The sequence below is a fragment of the Oncorhynchus tshawytscha genome, linkage group LG03, assembly GCF_018296145.1.
Source record: "Oncorhynchus tshawytscha isolate Ot180627B linkage group LG03, Otsh_v2.0, whole genome shotgun sequence".
NCBI lineage: Eukaryota > Metazoa > Chordata > Actinopteri > Salmoniformes > Salmonidae > Oncorhynchus > Oncorhynchus tshawytscha.
Window position 1 is genome coordinate 46,528,136 of NC_056431.1, and position 21,835 is coordinate 46,549,970.

At 41.7% G+C, this 21,835-nt stretch overlaps 1 protein-coding gene across 4 annotated transcripts in view; it reads right to left on the reverse strand.

Annotated features, from left to right (window-relative positions):
- Positions 1-1,182: 1,182 nt before the first annotated feature.
- The window catches only part of LOC112237355 (contactin-associated protein-like 5), a 112,141-nt gene continuing 91,488 nt past the window's right edge, over positions 1,183-21,835 (reverse strand). For 3 of the 4 annotated variants that reach the window (XM_024405957.2, XM_024405951.2, XM_024405964.2), the window contains 11 exons: positions 17,395-17,551; positions 17,026-17,153; positions 16,649-16,819; positions 15,692-15,910; positions 14,514-14,753; positions 10,717-10,941; positions 7,108-7,241; positions 6,814-6,901; positions 3,742-3,945; positions 3,274-3,348; positions 1,183-3,108 (listed from right to left, as the gene is read on the reverse strand). In XM_024405957.2, coding sequence (XP_024261725.1) covers positions 2,855-3,108; positions 3,274-3,348; positions 3,742-3,945; positions 6,814-6,901; positions 7,108-7,241; positions 10,717-10,941; positions 14,514-14,753; positions 15,692-15,910; positions 16,649-16,819; positions 17,026-17,153; positions 17,395-17,551 — 1,895 coding nt within the window. In that variant the 3' untranslated portion in view covers positions 1,183-2,854. The other variant, XM_042318116.1, reaches the window with a different exon arrangement.

The following is a 21,835-nucleotide window of genomic DNA, read 5'->3' on the forward strand; positions in this document are numbered from 1 at the left end:
GTTTGGATAAAAGTGTCTGCTGAATGGCATATATTATTATTAACTGATAAATCACAGTGTGGGTCCACAGGGATCCATGTCACCATATAAGTATTTTCTACACATGCATATTACAGTGATCTACAGTGTCTGCATCATGTATGTCACAGTAACCCTCATCTGGCTCTACAGTGCTTGGGGCTGGGAGAAAGGCCTGCTGCGTTCTTCCATCTTCTTCATGTGCCTTCACAGGTACACAAAGGTCCTTCCCCAGGACAATATCATGATGTTCGAAACCCAGGAATAGATATACCAAGTGAATTGGTGCTACAGTACACCGTGTTCTAGATATGAGGGGGAATCTCAAATAAACACAACAATTATGTTTACCACAGTGGTGGTAAAATGAATGTCTCCCCAAAGACCAGTAAACACAGCATTATCCATCTTTGAAAATACTCCCTTTCACTGGACACATATTTTACAGCCATACCTTGAGCAACCGTAATAGATCTGGAGCAATCCAGTTTGCATGCACGCAAAAGGGGTTTTCTCAGGTGGCTTTCCACTCATTTACGTTTTGAGAAGAAAACACAACTAGCAATATGCAAAGTATTTTAGCTGAAATGAAACTTCCTTGGCCTTGCCCATTGCCACACTACTAAAGCCACTCATGGAGACACCATGTTATCTTATGATTGACAGAACCATGGGTTAGACCAGGGTATAATAGAAACTCCACGGTAATACATTTATGATGCAATTAATTAAATAAAATAGCAGGAATTCATTTTTTAATTGGACACTTAATTGGATGAATAAGAATATATCCCGGTGTTGTAATATTTGACTAGACTCGTCAGGATAAAATACTGCAGAAAGCACAATTAATTTAGAGACAACACAATTTCCCACCCATTAAAGTAATTAAATACTGTGGCTTTGTGATTGAATTAGGTCAGATTCCATTTTGCACATTTACCATAACAACATTTATAGGAAGGAGGATGTAGTTTCACAGCACATAATGAATGTTTCTACTACATCAGAATACAAAGGACCACCTCTTGGCAATTACCATCTTTGGTCTATGTATGCTTCTACACGCATGTAAAAACAACACAATGACACATATAAAGACAATAAGAAAGTTAAAGATTGAGATACAGGTTAAGTAGCATAAAACTTATCTGAAAGAGATCATTATTTTTCAAAAAGAATGTTTGGTTTTATTAAACATATATTCATAATATACCTGTACAATTATAGCCATACAAAATGGGCCCTCAAAATAACCACAATATCAACATGAGTACAAAAAGGATTTCAGAGTCTCAGAGGTTAACCATAACTTGCTGTCAAGGACACTTTAATATGAAAGAAAAAAATGTTTTCAGGCAATACTTCCGCCAATTTCATTATTTTGGTGATGGTGTGTTTATGAACTGTTGCTCATCAAAGATGTTTGCGTATACGATTTTCATTCTCATTCTCTGTTTTATTATTGATAAACTGTCAAACTGTGTTATTTTGCACTTAGTGCCGATGATCCTTTCCCACTTAATTTTCAGAGAAAAATTACACTAAACTAAGCATCAATATCCAGCATTAAATACCAGTATATACTAATCACTTTATACTGTAGATCTAACACAGGGATACTGTTGACGTCAAGCAGTAGCAATGAATTAAAAACTTTTAATAAAAAATACGATATAAAATGGTAGCAAATGCGTGAACGGATCAAACATGTGACAGAACAAAATGTTTACTGAAGGAAACAAACAAAACAATAAAAATACCCCAAATAAATCTAAAAAGCTTGGGTGAACAACTTAAGCTTTGTATATGGCAGCTCTTTGAAGACTCCTCTAACCCTTGGCCGGCAGCCACTTCTGTGGTATATGATGGTTAGGTTTTCTTGCTAGGGGACCGCTAGCAGATGTTCCAGTTAGCTGGGTTATTTTTACATTCCCTTTCTTGCAGCAATACAATCCAGCCCAGCATGTGTATTAGAAACCTCAAGAACATTGTGGAGAAAGAAGAATTTTAAATCAAACTTTCAAATAATTATAATGTAGGAAACCGGTCCGGGGCACCTCATTTTTAAATGGCTTTATTTAAGGATATATTGAAATGGAGATTTAATTTAATATCAGTTCTTTGTGGAATTAATTTAATCTTAATTAATCATTGCATTATCAAGATCAGTAAAACAGTACTTATCTTACTCTGTGTTTTTCAATAGTATATTATCTAAGATGGCCTTTGTGTTTAGTCTTTTCAACCATTCCATTCTGTTAAACTTCTAACCATTTTCTTAGGAATTTGAAATAGATTCATTGCATGTGTGCGTAGATTCTCTGAGTCAGAACATGAGATTTCGTCCCCACATGACAGTGGGAGAGTTTAATCTTCGCAATCTACATACATTGAGCCACCAAAACAGTGCCACTGTCCATGTTTTCTTCTATGTGGCTTTATACCATAACATTGCCTACACTTCCTATAACATTGCCTGCCTATTCTAACCCTTCCAGGCTCTTTGTATTCCTATCATTGGATAAATCCGTTGCACCATACCCAAATGCTTCAATCTCTTATGGCACCATTTTCCTGTCCCATCACCAGCATTCGTAAGCCGACCGGTCAACATCTTTGCAGCTACAAGTCCTGTCCTACGAAATATCTAGACAGAAATGGGAAGACGTTCCCCACCAGGATATTCCCACAGTTCCCTAAAGGAGAATGAATTCTTCATTTCTACCGCAGAGGAGCGAGGAAAAAGTCTGGATGTCTCCTCCCGTGCAGACAGCTGGACAAAACAGAATAAAGGTAAGCAGCGATGGCTAAAAGGCTTGGCTGGATGCTGTGGTCAGATGTAGTACTCCCTGTTGTCCCTGAGGGTGGCGCTGTCGTGGAGGTGGAGCTCTGTCCGGTAGGCTGATTCGGCCCGGTAGACCGGTTCGGCCTGGTAGGCTGCTTCTCTCCGGTAGGCTGTTTCCAAGTTGTGTCGGTGCTCCTTCTCCTTGATGCTGGCATCTCTCTGGGCTTGCCGGTGTTGGTAAAGGAAATGGGTCATCACCACCACCACACACAGAGTGATGAAGACCACTGCTGTCACCACTCCTGTAGACGAGCAAGGGTTAGTTATGACATCACAGGTTAGGTTATCAAGGAGACAACCTCAAAAATTAGTGTAAGGTAAGAGAGCGAGAGAAAGGAAGAAAGAAAAATAGGCTAATTTCATATTAAGACAGGACCAATAAATTAAGACAAAATAGAGAAACAAACCTCCAATTACTGCTGAATCATGCCGGGTGTCATTGCCTTGCTGCTCCTTATCTTTGTTTGCTTTCGCAGCTTGATCTGGCAGAGAAGAAAAGAGAAGCCGGCTAATTAATTAACTTTCAGTAATGAGTGAATGAGCTGTGCAGCCAACGGATGTTCCTCAACCGGGTGTATGTGGCAGAAGATAACGTATTTTTGTAACTGTGCAAACAATGATAACAAAACTTCCATTAGGCTGTCAGGCATCCATCCGCTCATTGTGGTGTCGATTCGTTCCTGATTTATCCCTAAAATGTAATAATGATGCTTTAAGCCAGAGACAAAACTGGACATCCACAGTTGATTCCACACACCTTCAAATGGTTTCCAGAATGAAAGCTGAACAGCTGTGGCATAGTAAAACAAATATATTTGTTCGACCTGAGTTTTATCCAGTTAGCTAAGTGGAGACTGTGTTTTACAATAGCTCACCTGAGAGTGGGTGTGAGGTTGTTGAGTCAGCCAGCACCCCACAGTTAGACTCCACCAGGTGACCCCGTACGCTGACCAATGAGCTACCACGGTTTAGTAGCGCTGCCTTCAGTGGAGCCACGTGATTGAACTGGACTGATGAGAGGCAGCCAATGAAGCCCTTAGATCCTGCCTGCATCACCTCCTCATCAAAATTTTCTCCTCCTGTAATTCAGAATTAACATTGAGCTGTTAAAGCAGTATAGTCTCTCACGGGAAAGAAAGTTATCCCACAAGAGAACAAGTTTCTTGTGAGCTAAAACAAACAAAACATATATCAAATCAAATCAAATTTTATTTGTCACATGCGCTGAAAACAACAGGTGTTGCTTACTTACAAGACCTTAACCAACAATGCTTTAAGAAGTTTAAAAAAGTGTTAAGTAAAAATAGATAATAAAAAAATTACAAATAATAACATATAATTAAACAGCAGCAGTACAATAACAAGCGAGGCTATATACAGGGGGTACCGGTACAGAGTCAATGTGCGGGGGCACCGGTTAGTTGAGGTAATTGAGGTAATATGTAGGTAGAGTTAAAGTGATTGCATAGATTATAAGCAGAGAGTAGCAGCAGCGTAAAAGAGGGGTCTGGGTAGCCCTTTGATAAGCTGTTCAGGAGTCTTATGGCTTTGGAACTAGACTTGGCGCTCTGGTACCACTTGACGTGCGGTAGCATAGAGAACAGTCTATGACTAGGGTGACTGGAGTCTTTGACAATTTTTAGGGACTTCCTCTGACACCGCCTGATATAGATGTCCTGTATGGCAGGAAGCTTATCCCCAGTGATGTACTGGGCCGGACGCACTACGCCCATAGTTCTTGCGGTCGGAGGCCGAGCAGTTGCCATACCAGGCAGTGATGCAACCAGGTCTCTGACCTCCTCCCTATAGGCTGCCTCATCGTTGTTGGTGATCAGGCCTACCACTGTTGTGTCGTCGGTAAAACTTGATGATGGTGTTGGAGTCGTGCTATGTTATGCAGTCATGAGTGAACAGGGAGTACAGGGGGGGACTGAGCACGCACCCCCGAGGGGCCCCCGTGTTGAGGATCAGTGTGGGGGATGTGTTGTTCCCTACCCTTACCACCTGGGGACGGCCCGTCAGGAAGTCCAGGATCCAGTTGCAGAGGGAGATGTTTAGTCCCAGGGTCCTTAGCTTAGTGATGAGCTTTGAGGGCACTATGGTGTTGAACGCTGAGCTGTAGTCAATGCATAGCATTCTCACATAGTTGTTCCTTTTGTCCAGGTGGGAAAGGGCAGTGTTGAGTGCAATAGAGATTGCATCATCTGTGGATCTGTTGGGGTGGTATGCAAATTGGAGTGGGTCTAGGGTTTCTGGGATAATGGTGTTGATGTGAGCCATGACCAGCCTTTCAATGCTCTTCATGGCTACAGACGTGAGTGCTATGGGTCGGTAGTCATTTAGGCAGGTTACCTTAGTGTTGTTGGGCACAGGGACTATGGTGGTCCGCTTGAAACATGTTGGTATTACAGACTCAGTCAAGGACCGGTTGAAAATGTCAGTGAAGACACTTGCCAGTTGGTCAGCGCATGCTCAGAGTACACGTCCTGGTAAAGGTCTTACTCACATTGACTATGGAGAGCATGATCACACACAGTAGCTCGCAGTACACGTCCTGGAAATCCATCTGACCCTGCGGCCATGTTAATGTTGACCTGTTTAAAGGTCTTACTCACATCGGCTACGGAGATTGTGTTCACACAGTCATCCGGAACAGCTGGTGCTCTCATGCATGTTTCAGTGTTACTTGCCTCGAAGCGAGCAAAGAAGTAATTTAGCTTGTCTGGTAGGTTTGTGTCACTGGGCAGCTCGTGGCTGTGCTTCCCTTTGTAGTCTGTAATAGTTTGCAAGCCCTGGCACATCCGACGAGCGTCGGTGCCAGTGTAGTACGATTCAATCTTAGTCCTCTATTGACGCGTTGCCTGTTTGATGGTTCGTCGGAGGGCATAGCGAGATTTCTTATAGGCTTCTGGGTTAGAGTCCCACTCCTTGAAAGCGGCAGCTCAACCCTTTAGCTCAGTACAGATGTTGCCTGTAATCCATGGCTTCTGGTTGGGATATGTCACACCAGTATCACTACTTGTACTCCAGTGTTAATCTGCTAAATTGTAATTACTTCGCTACTATGGCCTATTAATTGCCTTACCTCCTCACGCCATTTGCACATTTCCTTTTTTTTGTTTTTCTATTGTGTTATTGACTGTACGCTTGTTTATTCCATGTGTAACTGTGCTGTTGTTTGTGTCGCACTGCTTTGCTTTATCTTGGCCAGGTCACAGTTGTAAATGAGAACTTGTTCTCAACTAGCTTACCTGGTTAAATAAAGGTTATTTTTTTTGTTTGTTGATGAAGCCAGTGACTGATGTGGTGTATTCCTCAATGCCATCAGAATAATCTCAGAACATATTCCAGTTTGTGCTAGCAATTTGTGCTTTTATGATGTACAAATTAGTCATTGTGGAAGATATGTATGTAGAGCATATTTAGTAGATCTTCATTTGTATGCTTTTAATTAGAGGAGTGAGTGAGTAGGATACAGAGAGAGAGCGAGAGAGAGAGAGAGAGAGAGAGAGAGAGAGAGAGCGTGAGTTGGCTTTCTGCTTAGGTTATTGTATTCAACTTTTATTTGCTCTCTGTCAGAACCCTTTTAGTCCCCATCAATGAATCTTTATTCAGCCTATATTAGATTCAGCCTCCCCATCAATTAATCTTTATACAGCCTTTATTAGATTTAGCCTCCTTTGCCTCCTGAATTGAAGATAGGGTTTCTATGGCAACAACAGTGAGGGATAAACAAATAATTATGCTACATCATTGATGGTAACATCTTTAAATCTGCATGTCCGGTTTTACAAAAGCTATTCTGAGAAGGGGTTTGAAAATGTGGAGAAATAGGTATGAACAGCATCACATAAAGTCATGAAACAACACACGTGTGCGTGTGGTCCTCATTTCATTATTCAAAATAGCTCCATGCAATGGCAGTATCATTTCATAGGCGGGCTTACCGATGACTTTGCCCAAAGTCAATGATCTGATTAAGATCAACTCCGCATCAGATGACAGGGTGTACTTTCTGTGGATGTCCTGATCGATCTGGGGGAATGTGGAAAGCAATCAAGTAATAAAAGCGAGAATTACAGGAAATACTGAATCATCTAAATGGCTGCAAATTGCTGTAGTCCAGCTAAATTGATTGAGAACTAAAGCACTTTCTTAACAGTATACAATATTGCCCAGATGCTGCGAAGGAATTACACTGCACAGTATCTACACCTCTTGTACATGTATCCATTGCTCACCTGTAGGTAGACATCTTTCCCCTGACGGTGGATTCTGATACGGTGGAGGCGTCCGTCTGCCAGGCTGCTGGGGCTGGGGCTGAACACATCTGGCTTCCTGTACACATGGAGACGATACCAGATCTGGAGACTCCCTGCAGAACACAGCACAAACTGGGTGAAAACCATGCATTGAAAGATCTAAAACTCACAGTGCCTTCGGAAAGTATTCAGACTACTTGACCTTTTACACATTTTGTTCCGTTGCAGCCTTATTCTAAAATCGATTCAATTACATTTAAAAAAATCAGCAATCTACGCACAATATGCCCATAATGAGAAAGCGAAAACAGTTTTTTATTTTTTATTTGCAAATGTATTATTTACGTAAGTATTCAGACCCTTTGCCATGAGACTCAAAATTAAACTCAGGTGCATCCTGTTTCCGTTGATCATCCATGAGGTGTTTCTACAACTTGATTGGAGTCCATCTGTGGTAAATTCAGATGATTGGACATGATTTGGAAAGGCACACTGTCTATATAAGGTCCCACAGTTGACAGTGCATGTCAGAGCAAAAACCAAGTCATGAGGTCGAAGGAATTGTCCCTTTGAGCTCCGAGACAGGATTGTGTTGAGGCACAGATCTGGGAAAGGGTGGCCTCCATCATTTTTTAATGGAAAAAGTTTGGAACCACCAAGGCTCTTCCTAGACCTGGCCGCCCGGCCAAACTGAGCAATCGGGGGAGAAGGGCCTTGGTCAGGGACCAAGAACTCGATGGTCACTCTGACAGAGCTCCAGAGTTCCTCTCTGGAGATGGGAGAAACTTCCAGAAGGTCAACAATCTATGCAGCACTCCACCAATCAGGCCTTTATGGTAGAGTGGCCAGACGGAAGTCACTCCTCAGTAAAAGGCACATGACAGCCTGCTTGGAGTTTTCTAAACGGCATCTAAAGACTCTCAGACCACAAGAAACAAGATTCTCTGGTCTGATGAAACCGAGATTGAACTTTTTGGGCTGAATGCCAAGCATCACGTCTGGAGGAAACTTGGTACCATCCCTACGGTGAAGCATTGTGGTGGCAGCATCCTGCTGTGTGGATGTTTTACAGCGGCAGGGACTGGGAGACTAGTCGGGATTGAGGCAAAGCTGAACGGAGCAATGTACAGAGAGATCCTTGATGAAAACCTGCTCTAGAGCACTCAGGACCTCACACTGGGGCAAGGTGCACCTTCCTACAGGACAACAACCCTAAGCACACAGCCAAGACAACACATGAGTGGCTTTGGGACAAGCCTCTGAATAGTGGCCCAGTCAAGTCTCTCTTTAGTGGCCCAGCCAGAGCCCGGACAAGAACCCGACCGAACATATCTGGAGAGACCTGAAAGTAGCTGTGCAGCTCCCCATCCAACCTGACAGAGCTTGAGAGGATCTGCAGAGAAGTATGGGAGAAACTCCTCAAATACAGGTGTGTTAAGCTTGTAGCATCATACCCAAGAAGACTCAATGCTGTAATCACTGCCAAAGGGTCTGAATACTTATGCAAATGTGATATTTCATCTTTTATAAGTAATACATTCACAAACATTTATATAAACCTATTTTTGCTCTGTTATGGGGTATTGTGTGTAGATTGATGATAATTATTATTTTTTGTTGTAATACATTTTAGAATTAGACTGTGATGTAACAAAATGTGTAAATTCAAGGGGTCTGAATACTTTCTGAAGGCACTGTACCTTGATGCGTGGGACTATTGGACTTATTTAAATCATGCAACGAAGTCAATGTGGGGACTATGCAAATATCTCTAATTTTCATTCGGGCTAAAGTATGCACGAAAATGAAAACGTATTTTGAAATATCCATTAAATGCCCTTTTGGTGCTTTGGAAATGTTATTGCCTTTGTTTCTTTGAATTTGGCAATTTTCCATGAGCTGTGCCGATGAGATTGTCCCGAGAGTTGTTTATTCATTAAAACGCCAGAGGCTTGACAATAACCTTTAATTTAAATAGATAAACTTATCTCATGAGGATCACCTCATTTTAACCTATTCAATGCCCCACGCACATCTATCAATCTAAATTAGTTTGGAATGCCAAGAACCATATAAATGAAAATAGCATTCTGACTGAATGAAAGAGAGGAGACCGGTTAAAGAAGGATTTTAAGCCTTGAGACAATTGAGACATGGATTGTGTATGTGTGCCATTCAGAGGGTGAATGGGTAAGACAAAATATGTAAGTGCCTGTGAACGGGGTATGGTAGTAGATGCCAGTCGCACCGCTTTGAGTGTGTCAAGAACTGCAACGCTGCTGGGATTTTCACACTCAACAGTTTCCCGTGTGTATCTAGAATGGTCCACCACCCAAAGGACATCCAACCAACTTGACACAACTGTGGGAAGCATTGGAGTCAACTTGGGCCAGCATCCCTATGGAATACATTCAAAACCTTATAGAGTCCATGCACTGACAAATTGAGGCTGTTCTGAGGGCAAAAGGGGATGAACTCAATATTAGGAAGGTGTTCCTAATGTTTTATACACTCCAGTGTGCTTCTCTATTGATGCCCCTCAACAAAGGAGTGATGAAATTAAGATCCTACATCTGTAGATGTATAAATAGTTATCCTCGAACAGCCTCAATGTTCCTCCCACACACACGACACTCAATCTGAGAGGCAGAGAGCTTTGCATTATCAAGTGAAGATGGGTCAATACTACAATTCCAGCTCAGTTCGGCGAATGGTTTTATGATATGTTTGAGAAACCCCTGACAGTGCCCGGGTGCCGGAGATTACCATGGATGAAATGTCCTCCTGATCCTCCAATATTTACAAAGGCGTGACTCTTCCACATGCACCGATGAACACAAACGAGCATAAAGGAGCGACGACTTAAAGATAAATGGTGTAACTCAACACGATGCTGGTGGGCTTTCTGTTCTACTTGGAAGGATGTCAGATTAGAGGTCTAAAGTGCGTGATCTGGAGTGTTCATGGCGTCGTTATGGATGAGGCTGAATAGGCTGAGACGCATTGCTAAACCTGGATCTGTCAAGGTTCAATTTTTTTTTTTATTCCTGTCCATTATGTAATGGATGGAAATATTCTCAACATGACATATTACTTCTTCCATATTTGTGAAGGGACTATAATTCCATCATTCTATAAAAAAAAACATATTGCATTTTTTGTGTTGAAAGTTGTGCAAGGCAACTTGGTTCTTTCAGCCTTTTGCTGTGAGGTACAATGGGAGAAAACACTCCATATAATGAGATTAAATTCTGAATTTAGAGTTGCACTCTGCTAGCTAATTGAGCCATTACAACCCCCTTTGCTAAAGCCTTGGTGGAGCGCCAACTTTTTCCAGAAATCTGGAAATATGTTCAAAGCATAGACAGGACACATTAGAAATGATTCAATTATTGTACGTACTACAGACCAGTGGAGGCTCCTGAGGGAAGGACGGCTTATAATAATGGCTGGACTGGAGTAAATGGAATGGTATCAAACACGTGTTTCATACCATTCCCTTCACTCCATTCCAGCCATTATTATAAGCCATCATCCCCTCAGCAGCCTCCACAGTTACAAACAAATGAATGGTAGAGGTGTCCCTACCATTGAGTGCCAGGATGACTGCTATGTACTGCTGGCTGAAGGTGCTGACAGTGAGCAGCATGGCAGGGCTTTGTGTGGTCATGAAGCTGAAAGCCATGTTCTCTCTGGCCCTAGTGCTCTCTCTGTAGACTCTGGACGCCTGGGAGCTCCTGTTCTGCATCACAGAGAAAGGCTCCTGGAAGGTGTAGGTCACCGACGACTCTCTGTCAAATGACACAGACACCTCTGCATGGACACAGAGAGAGAGGATGGATCATTAGGGGAGTCATGCTATTATACACTGAATTCATTACATCAATTGTTGATTACATTTTATAAGTTGTAGCTGCACTTAGCTGAACCTAATCACCAGTCAGAATTTTAATCACCAACACTCCTGACAAATACACGTTCTGTCAATGTCATTGGACGAAATAGAACGACATGTACCTCCTATAAGAAACAGAACACCCTTTGTTAAAGAAGTGTCTGCTCCGTGATAATGGAGGCCTAGATTAGTGTGAATGTGAGAGCCAGATCCTCTCAGACAGACCAGAGAAAGCAGAGTAGCAAGGATCTGTCATCTCATCTTCTCCCTCTTTGATGTCTTTTTCAGATGGACTCCAATCTGCACTCTGAATGCCACTGATCTCAACACCTCCACTTTAAGAGCAAAGTGAACACCTCTCAAAACATTCCGTTCTTTTCTCTTCCCACGTTCTCTTCAAAATTATTCATGGACAAAGGAAGATATTGCATAATTATAGCTTTGTCTAAGCACATTCTCAGCGAGTTTTATGTTTTCATAACTAAGTTTCATAACAAGTCATGACTTTGTGGAAAGAGAATGAAAAGCGCTCCACCCACACAAGAGCAGACAGTGGAAATAAAGAAGAATCTACAAAGACAGAACAGGGTTATGATAAGTCAATATTGCTTTCGTTCTTAAACATGATTGAAGGCAAGGATTGCTTAACTGGAAAGAGGCTCAGGAACAAGTATATCCAGTGCTTCAGAGAAAAACAAGCTTTCTCAAAATATGCAAGAATCCCACACATGCAGTGGTCGCTACATCCTGCTTTTTGCTTAAAACTGCTCTTTCTAGCCTCGTTTATACCTGTGGCTAACATGTCTGTGTTTACACAGGCAGCCGGATTCAGGTCTTTTTTTCACTAATTAGTATGTTGACCAATCACATCAGATGTTTTCTCATAATTTTTCAGAGATGATCTGATTGCCAAAAGACCAATTAGTGAAAAAAATGTCAGAATTGGGCTGCCTGTGTAAACGCATCCAATGTGTCCTTTGTCCTGATCTTATTTACTTTCTGATTGTGCCCACATTGTAACTGTTGCATCAACACATGGTAGCAAAATGTGTCTCTTATCCATCCACTGTCTCTGCATTGTGATCAGATATCCTGGTCCCTGCCTCTATGCTAATTACTTGACAGATATTCTTTCGAAATAATATTTATTTATTTTAAGACACACATTGATGCCATAAGTCAATGGCATCAATATGTGTCAATGATTTTATAGGGCGGGATGATGATTTAAATGGTTTCACTGTGGAGATCCGTCTACAATTGTAAGACAGACACAATGCATCTGACTACCTCGGTAGGTGTTGAGGAAGATCAGATCACAGTCAGATCTTTAATCATCTACACTTGTCAAAATAATGTGGGCATAATCAGAATGTGGAAAAGATCAGGACAAAGGATGCATGTTAGAACCAAGTATTAACAGGGCTTCTGTTGTAAATTATGACTGTTCCAAACCTGGCAAGGTAAAAAAAGAGTTTCCACAGGGGGGTGGAGAAGTGTACATATGAGTGTAATGGTTCACCAAACCCATGGTTCAGTACCTATTGTGGTTTTGGGGTTCAGTTTGGTACATCGGGAAAATGAAATGCCATTCACAATGTTCCTGTCTGTTGTGACAGGGTTGTTATGTTGGGCATCTCAAGTTTCCACTCTGATGCTACGTATGTAACCATGTGGCAGGTGGAGTGCCAGGTATCCTAGTGGTTAGAGTGTTGGGCCAGTAACTGATAGATTGCTGGATCAATTCCCTGAGCTGACAAGGTAAAAAAAATATATATAATAATTATGCTGTTCTACCCCTGAACAAGGCTGATAACACACTGTTCCTAGGCAGTCATTGTAAATAAGAATTTCTTCATAACTAACTTGCCTAGTTAAGTAAATAAAAAAAAGGTGGAAGTGTATCAGTTGTGATGTTGTAAATATCAGTTAGATGCGTTAATGTGATTTGTACTTTGAACTGTACAGCTTTCATGCTTACAAGTAAATAATAATAGATTGCTTTTTATAAATAATGTTTTGATGTTGCATTTAACTGACGGAAATGCTGTTCTATAGTCTGTTTCCTTAGTAGGTGACGTCAGAGGTCACCATGTGGGAGAAGTGGGTGCTCAGGATGATAGATGAGTTTCCCACTAGTAATTACCATTTGGAGAGCCGTTCAAGTGGATTTTTCCCAGTCGTATGTGGTAAATTCCCACTTAGTTTAGGAACGCACCATCATACTGACTCCTTGAGTGCCAGATGCGCAGTTGTGACTCTCATAAAGGGGGCATGTCTGTAGCACCGTACCTTTCCCACTCTGGGGTAATGTGATGGGCTGTCACTGTTAAGTAAGTGCAACACAGGGTGAATTGGCCAATTCATTGAAAACTTTGGCTTTGGCTTGTTTATATAGCTGGGTTAGCTGACAACGTCACTAACACAATGGGGCAGAAGTCCGTGAGTTGTTGTGACTCTGGGTGGCCAGATGGCGAGCAACAATGACAAGACTGCCATGTGGGGAATCGTGAGTGTCTAGTTTCAGCTAATTTAATTTGGTTCTTGATACCATGTCTTGTTTGAGGTGTTTTGACTGATTTCATGTCAATGCTAATATGGTTACATGGCTAACCAACAAATGTAACAATGTATTTAACAGACAACAAGTGCTCATAGTGCACATTTATTTATGTTTTCAATAAACACTGAAGACTAAATATTGTTTACATGTTGTCAAGAATCTAAGCCAACCCCGTATGTTTTGCCCCATATTTGCGCATGTCTTGGTATTTGTTGCAAAATAACAAACTCGTCTATAGAGCGGGTATTAACTGTTTGCTGAAATGGGTGCTAGTGGGAAGGTCATAACGTGTCTCGAGCACTTTCACGAGGTGCTGAAACCCCCCATTCTCAACCACAATGAATGTCGCATATCCGTGTCTATAAACCAAAGACTACAAAATATAAACACAGCCTACCAATCACTCTCTTTTTTTTGGCCCGGTCAGAATCAGCTGGCAAGGAATGCTTGAATGCAGAGGGGAGAAGATGTTGTGTTGTTTTTTCTTTGCGTTTCCGTCTTGCTCCGGCTGCATAGGCTATTCTCATTGAGTGTGGCGACATACTGTTAACTTCTAATCCACAACTCTCTGTCCATCATCGTTGTAATCTACTGGGAAGCTAAAATGTTCCCAAATTGTAGATTTAAACGATTACGCAGGATCGGCCATCGAACCGAATATGTGTACTGTTACACACCTAGCTGTACAGTACCAGTTGCATATGGATGTCATCACTCTATTGTATAATACATGCAGTGTGATGAGGACCTGGAGAATGTTCCAAGTACCAACTGTATTATATAAATTATTAATAATTTCAAAGTGTAAGCCTACTCTTATGTCTTAATCATTGTGTTTTAAGTGTTTTTCCATTTAATAATTCATTATAGACAATCTCATGAGTGATCCCATTTACATCTAGCTTTTTGGGGCATATCCTCACAGACCTTCCTTGCAGGAGGGTCCCCCGTAAGCAGACTGGGAGCAGTCACAGACGTAGCCGCTGTTCTTCTCGATGCACCTCCCTCTGTTGTGGCAGAGACTGCTGGAGCCGCTGCAGTGGCCGGGGCAGCCTGCACTTACGCCCGGGGTCATCTTAGCCCGCTCCTCCAGGTTAAAAGTCATGCCGTTTATATTCAGAGTTCTGATGCAGCCCATGAAGCCCCTCTGCCTGGCCGCTGTTCCCCCTGGAGGAGGGACCACAGGTTATAATGACTTGATATGGCTTTTACAGTGTTATAACACATTTATAATTAGTATATCATGCATAGTACTCTGTGGAATATTATCTGCTGTTCCTCCTAGAGGTGAGGCTCCAGGTTATAACTAATTAATAATGCCTAATAGAATGCTATAACAGATGTATAACTACTCTATATAGATAATACAGTCCAGGAAACCCCTCTGCCTGGCTGCTGTTCTCCCTAGAGGAGGAGATGACACGTTATATACATTATAAAACATTTCTAACTCGTCTTTATACCTATGAAAGCACCCCACTGATTTACTGCAACCCTTGATTTAATTCCAGTAAGCATCTAAGACATCTCTGGAACTATTCATGTGTGAGAGGCCTCATTAAGACTAACTATATGCAAATATGGAAGAATATCTATAACGATGAAGTGTTGGGCTGACCTTTCAAGCCATTATGAGCAGAAGAAACAGTATAGCCCCCGAATGACAAATCAAGATTTATGGCCAAATAAAGGTTTAATCTCAGGAAAAGCTCATTGGGAATTTCTTATAGGGAACCCATTCATGTGTGTAATGCCTTGGCATAACCAGAAAGTTACAGTGAAATAATGATAATGAATATGAAAAAGAATATCTAATAGCATTATAATTCATACCTTGACCTACTGTCAAATTTGAGGACACTGTAAATCCTGAGATAGAAACTGTACCGAGACAATACAGTATATCTCTGGTGGAACTTGAGGGGGAAAGGCCACAATTAAAGGCTGTCTAATTAAATAAAATATATTATAATTACTGAGGCCAAGGCCAGCCCTACCAACACACAACTGGTTATTGAGACTGAGACTGAGAGCAGAACAGCCCCATCCACAAACAGCTGGCAGTTGAGACTGAGAATAAGGCTATGAGGACAAGCCAGTCCTACCCACAAACAGTTGGCTGTTGAGCCGGAGGCGGAGGTGTCCATCAGATGGAGCTTCCAGGAAGCGTAAGGGCAGCTGGTCCACCTGCAGAGAGGCCTCCTTCACATTGCGCTCTGCCCTCACATAGTGCCACTGCCTGTCATTCAGGGGCACATGGGACTTGACGGCAAGGACCACCCCCCCGTTTCCCACGTCAAATGAGAACGTCACCACGGATGGAGCTGAGGGAGCAGAACAGGATGAGAATAGCTGACAGTCAGGTCACAGAGAACACATCCTTCACATTTTGTACTTCCATTTTCCTGTCAACGGTTTCTCACATTTTCCCTTCAATAGAAGTACATCCGCACAATGAGTTCTGAGAATTTCCTTTCCCACCGCCTGCTACCCCTCCAACCCTCTTTTATGCTCTTTCTCTCTCCAAGCACATGGGTCATTTTCTGCATCTATTCAAAGCTAAGTTGACAGCTTGATGTTAGCGCTGTAATTGTGCTTTATATTACATCTTATAATTTGGATTACATTATGAAGTTTATATCTGGATGGACAGCTTGGACAGCTTTTTGAAGCACATGTCATCCTATTTAACTACTGCTGTACACACCTTTTATACTAATATATTGTCCATAATGTCTATACACACCATGATATACGTAAAGTATATTTATATTACAGACTCAGACATTGCTCAACCAGATATTTCTTAAATCCTTCAATATTTTTTTGGGGGGATTTGTGTGTATTGTTTTGTATTCTTAGGTATTACTGCACTGTTGGAGCTAGAAACATAAGCATTTCGCTGCACCTGCGATTAACATCTGCAAAATATGTGTACGCGACCAATAAAATTAGATTGGACTTGTGATTTTATGTCACATGTAGTGCTCTCATGAAATGAAGTGCAGATTATTTCTGAGCGTGTGTGTGTTTGTGCGTGCGTGTGTGGCCCACAAACTCACAGCTAAGCTCCACTCTGATGAAGTCCCTGAGGCCCAGGTCCTCCAGAAAGACTCCTGATGGGACGCTGGTCTTGAAGTAGAAGGAGATGTCAGCGCTGAGCTCTGCCTGGAGGGTTGGGAAGTGCAGGTAGGATGACTCCTGGTAGAAGGACGCCGCATTCCACACAGACTCTAGAAAACAGGAAATACACATTTCTTCTTAGAGGAAAGTCCTGACTCACATAAGAAAGATACAGAGATGAGGATGAATATCTTGGGACTGAGTGGAGCGTTTGAACATACTCAATATTTCATCAGCATTTGGCGTGGAAAAACAAGGATGTTTAAAGGGACCATCTGTAAGATAAAAATGTAACAAAACAGAAGAGTTCACCTACTGTCACCATAACAACGCAGTGGGCCGATTCTGTAGAGTGCCTCAGAGCCTGTTCTGTTGGTGTCTCCAATCACGATCTCACTCACTGGTAAGTGCTCTTTGTAGGAGAGGACTCCTGTGTCATTAGCCCTACAATACAGAGAGGAGAGCATGGTCTCTGTGGAAGGAATCAAACAATGATGGAACCCTCGCCTACCCTGTCGTGACCCACTTAATCTCAATATTTGACAAAAGGTAATATACTGAATAGTGTACAAATGTGGAAATGTAAGATGAGACAAGAAATAGAAGATATGCACACAGATTCATAGCTAAATCATATTGATGGGCAGGGCAGTAGATACACAGAGAGCCATATTTGCATTGTTACCATGAGTCTGTGTCGGCATCACAGTTGCAGAAGTAGTTCATATCCATGCAGTTTTCCTCCAGGCTGCAGGAGCACTGCTGAACCCCCGGCAGGAAGCCTCCCCAGTAAGTCCGTCTCTCTCCACCCTGGTCCACCCACCAGGACAGGGGGCTGCCATCTGCACCAACCACAGTATTACAATTAGGTCCGCATATAGAGTAGCATAATCTGTACAGCATCTGTTGGCATCCCATGGCATTGTGTCAATTAACCCTCAGTGATGCCAGTCAGACAGGCAGGGCTCATTTCCTGGAGCATCTGTAAGTGGCCCTGCTACAGCCATCCGTCAGACAATATGACTCTGCATTAGAGACACTCCAGGCCTGTAGGGAGTAGCCCCTTAGCTCTCAGACTCTACTCTTAAAACAGGAGAGTGGTGGGAGAGTGGGGACCGTATCATAGGAACATTACATTGAGAGTAATTTGATAAGTGTGGGCATGGGGGGTTTGTAACAGCGGTACTGGTCAAGACACACTGACTGACATTGACAGTGTATGTTGTGGGGTAACGGATTACAGTGTACCAAAGTATGTAATCCAATATTCTTCTGCCTTTGGTCATCATGTCAAATTGACATTGTTACTCAATCGAAACAAAGCAGAATAGACCACCGAATATAGAAATGGTTTAGGAATAACAAATTACATGCATGGAAATAAGATGAGTATATACATTTGAAGTTAGAAGTTTACATACACCTTAGCCAAATACATTTAAACTCAGTTTTTCACAATTCCTGACATTTAATCCTGGTAAAATTCCCTGTTTTAGGTCAGTTAGGATCACCAATTTATTTTAAGAATTTGAAATGTCAGAATAATAGTAGAGAGAATGATGTATTTCAGCTTTTATTTCTTTCATCACATTCCCAGTGGGTCAGAAGTTTACATACACTCAATTAGTATTTGGTAGCATGTCCATAATTGTCCATTATTGTCCATTTGGAAGACCCATTTGCGGCCACGCTTTAACTTCCTGACTCATGTCTTGAGATGTTGTTTCAAAATATCCACATAATTTTCTTCCCTCATGATGCCATCTATTTTATGAAGTGCACCAGTCCCATCCTGCAGCAAAGCACCCCCACAACAGGATGTTGCCACCTCCGTGCTTCACAGTTGGCATGGTGTTCCTCGGCTTGCAAGCCTCCCCCTTTTTCCTCCAAACATAACAATGGTCATTATGGCCAAATAGTTCTATATTTGTTTCATCAGACCAAAGGGCATTTCTCCAAAAAGTACGATCTTTGTCCCTATGTGCAGTTGCAAACCATAGTCTGGCTTTTATGGTGGTTTTGGAGCAGTGGCTTCTTCCTTGCTGAGCGGCCTTTCAGGTTATGTCGATATAGGACTCATTTTAATGGGGATACAGATACTTTTGTACTTGTTTCCTCTAGCATCTTCACAAGGTTCTTTGCTGTTGTTCTGGGATTGATTTGCGCCTTTCGCACAAAAGTACATTCATCTCTAGACAGAACGCTTCTCCTTCCTGAGCGGTATGACGGCTGCATGGTCCCATGGTGTTTATACTTGCGTACTACTGTTTGTACAGATGAATGTGGTAACTTCAGGCATTTAGAAATTGTTCCCAAGGATGAACCAGATTTGTGGAGGTCTACAATTGTTTTTCTGTGGTCTTGGTTGATTTATTTCGATATTCCCATGATGTCAAGCAAAGAGGCACTGAGTTTGAAGGTAAAGCCATGAAATACATCCACACACCTCCAATTGACTCAAATGATATACATTTGCCTATTAGAAGCTTCTAAAGCCATGACATACATTTCTGGAATTTTCCAAGCTGTTTAAAAAGCACAGTCAACTTAGAGTATGTCAACTTCTGACCCACTGGAATTGTGATACAGTGAATTATAAGTGAAATAATCTGTCTGTAAACAATTTTTGGAAAAATTACTTGTGTCATGCACAAAGTACATGTACTAACCAACTTGCCAAAACTATACTTTGTTAACAAGAAATTTGTGGAGTGGTTGAAAAACTATTTTTAATGACTCCAACCTAAATATATGTAAACTTCCGACATCAACTGTACTAGAATTTATGAGTTTGGAGTGGTGGTAATTCTACACCAGAGGATTTCCCCATATTCATGCATTGATGCTACAATAATGTTTGATATAGAAGGTAGCAGGTAGCCTAGTGGTTAGAGGGTTGGGCCAGTAACCGGAAGGTTGCTGGATCGAATCCCTGAGCTAACAAGGTAAAAGTCTGTCGTTCTCACCCTGAACAAGGCAGTTAACCCACTGTTCCCTGCTAGGCTGTCATTGTAAATAAGAATTTGTTCCTAACTGCATTGCCTAGTAAAAGTTTTTTTTAAAGTATATACAGTGGGGCAAAAAAGTATTTAGTCAGCCACTAATTGTGCTTCTTCCTGGCTTCCTTGCAAGTTCTCCCACTTAAAAAGATGAGAGAGGCCTGTAATTTTCATCATAGGTACACTTCAACTATGACAGACAAAATGAGAAAAAAAATCCAGAAAATCACATTGTAGGATTTTTAATGAATTTATTTGCAAATTATGGTGGAAAATAAGTATTTGATCACCATCAAACAAGCAAGATTTCTGGCTCTCACAGACCTGTAACTTCTTCTTTAAGAGGTTCCTCTGTCCTCCACTCGTTACCTGTATTAATGGCACCTGTTTGAACTTGTTATCAGTATAAAAGACACCTGTCCACAACCTCAAACAGTCACACTCCAAACTCCACTATGGCCAAGACCAAAGAGCTGTCAAAGGACACCAGAAACAAAATTGTAGACCTGCACCAGGCTGGGAAGACTGAATCTGCAATAGGTAAGCAGCTTGGTTTGAAGAAATCAACTGTGGGAGCAATTATTAGGAAATGGAAGACATACAAGACCACTGATAATCTCCCTCGATCTGGGGTTCCACGCAAGATCTCACCCCGTGGGGTCAAAATGATCACAAGAACGGTGAGCAAAAATCCCAGAACCACACGGGGGGACCTAGTGAATGACCTGCAGAGAGCTGGGACCAAAGTAACAAAGCCTACCGTCAGTAACACACTAAGTAACACACTACGCCGCCAGGGACTCAAATCCTGCAGTGCCAGACGTGTCCCCCTGCTTAAGCCAGTACATGTCCAGGCCCTTCTGAAGTTTGATTGAGAGCATTTGGATGATCCAGAAGAAGATTGGTAGAATGTCATATGGTCAGATGAAACCAAAATATAACTTTTTGGTAAAAACTCAACTCGTCGTGTTTGGAGGACAAAGGATGCTGAGTTGCATCCAAAGAACACCATACCTACTGTGAAGCAGGGGGGTGGAAACATCATGCTTTGGGGCTGTTTTTCTGCAAAGGGACCAGGACGACTGATCCGTGTAAAGGAAAGAGTGAATGGGGCCATGTATCGTGAGATTTTGAGTGAAAACCTCCTTCCATCAGCAAGGGCATTGAAGATGAAATATGGCTGGGTCTTTCAGCATGACAATGATCCCAAACACACCGCCCTGGCAACGAAGGAGTGGCTTCATAAGAAACATTTCAAGGTCCTGGAGTGGCCTAGCCAGTCTCCAGATCTCAACCCATAGAAAATCTTTGTAGGGAGTTGAAAGTCTGTGTTGCCCAGCAACAGCCCCAAAACATCACTGCTCTAGAGGAGATCTGCATGGAGGAATGAGCCAAAATACCAGCAACAGTGTGTGAAAACCTTGTGAAGACTTGCCAACAAAGGGTATATAACAAAGTATTGAGATAAACTTTTGTCATTGACCAAATTATTTTCTTATTTTCCACCATAATTTGCAAATAAATTCATTAAAAATCCTACAATGTGATTTTCTGGATTTTTTTTCTCATTTTGTCTGTCATAGTTGAAGTGTACCTATGATGAAAATTACAGGCCTCTCTCATCTTTTTAAGTGGGAGAACTTGCACAATTGGTGGCTGACTAAATACTTTTTGCCCCACTGTATAGCCTGATTATAATATTTGCATAAAGATTCTTTCAAAAACGTTCAACGATCATGATGAATCGCAATAAATCAGTTGTTTGCTTTCCATTAGCGTCAGATATAGTTTGAGGATATAATTATGGTTTTGGGGAGTCTGGGATAAGAGCTAGGTTAATAATTCAACAAAATGCAGGGCATACACTTCCATAGATCAGCTTAACGGAAGTGCTGTCCGTGTATTGTTTTCCAGTTAAATCAAAGTAATCACGAGGAAATTGGTTTCCAAACGTGCTCAAACAAAGGGGAAGATCTGATTAAATCTATATTTCCGTATAGGGATATGAGCTACCGTCTCAAGGAGTTAGGAATAACTTATTTATCAAGACCCTTCCAGAGAATAAATTACTTCGAATTTTCAATGACAGGAGAGACAAGGTGATGCTTTCATCTAGATAAATGGTGA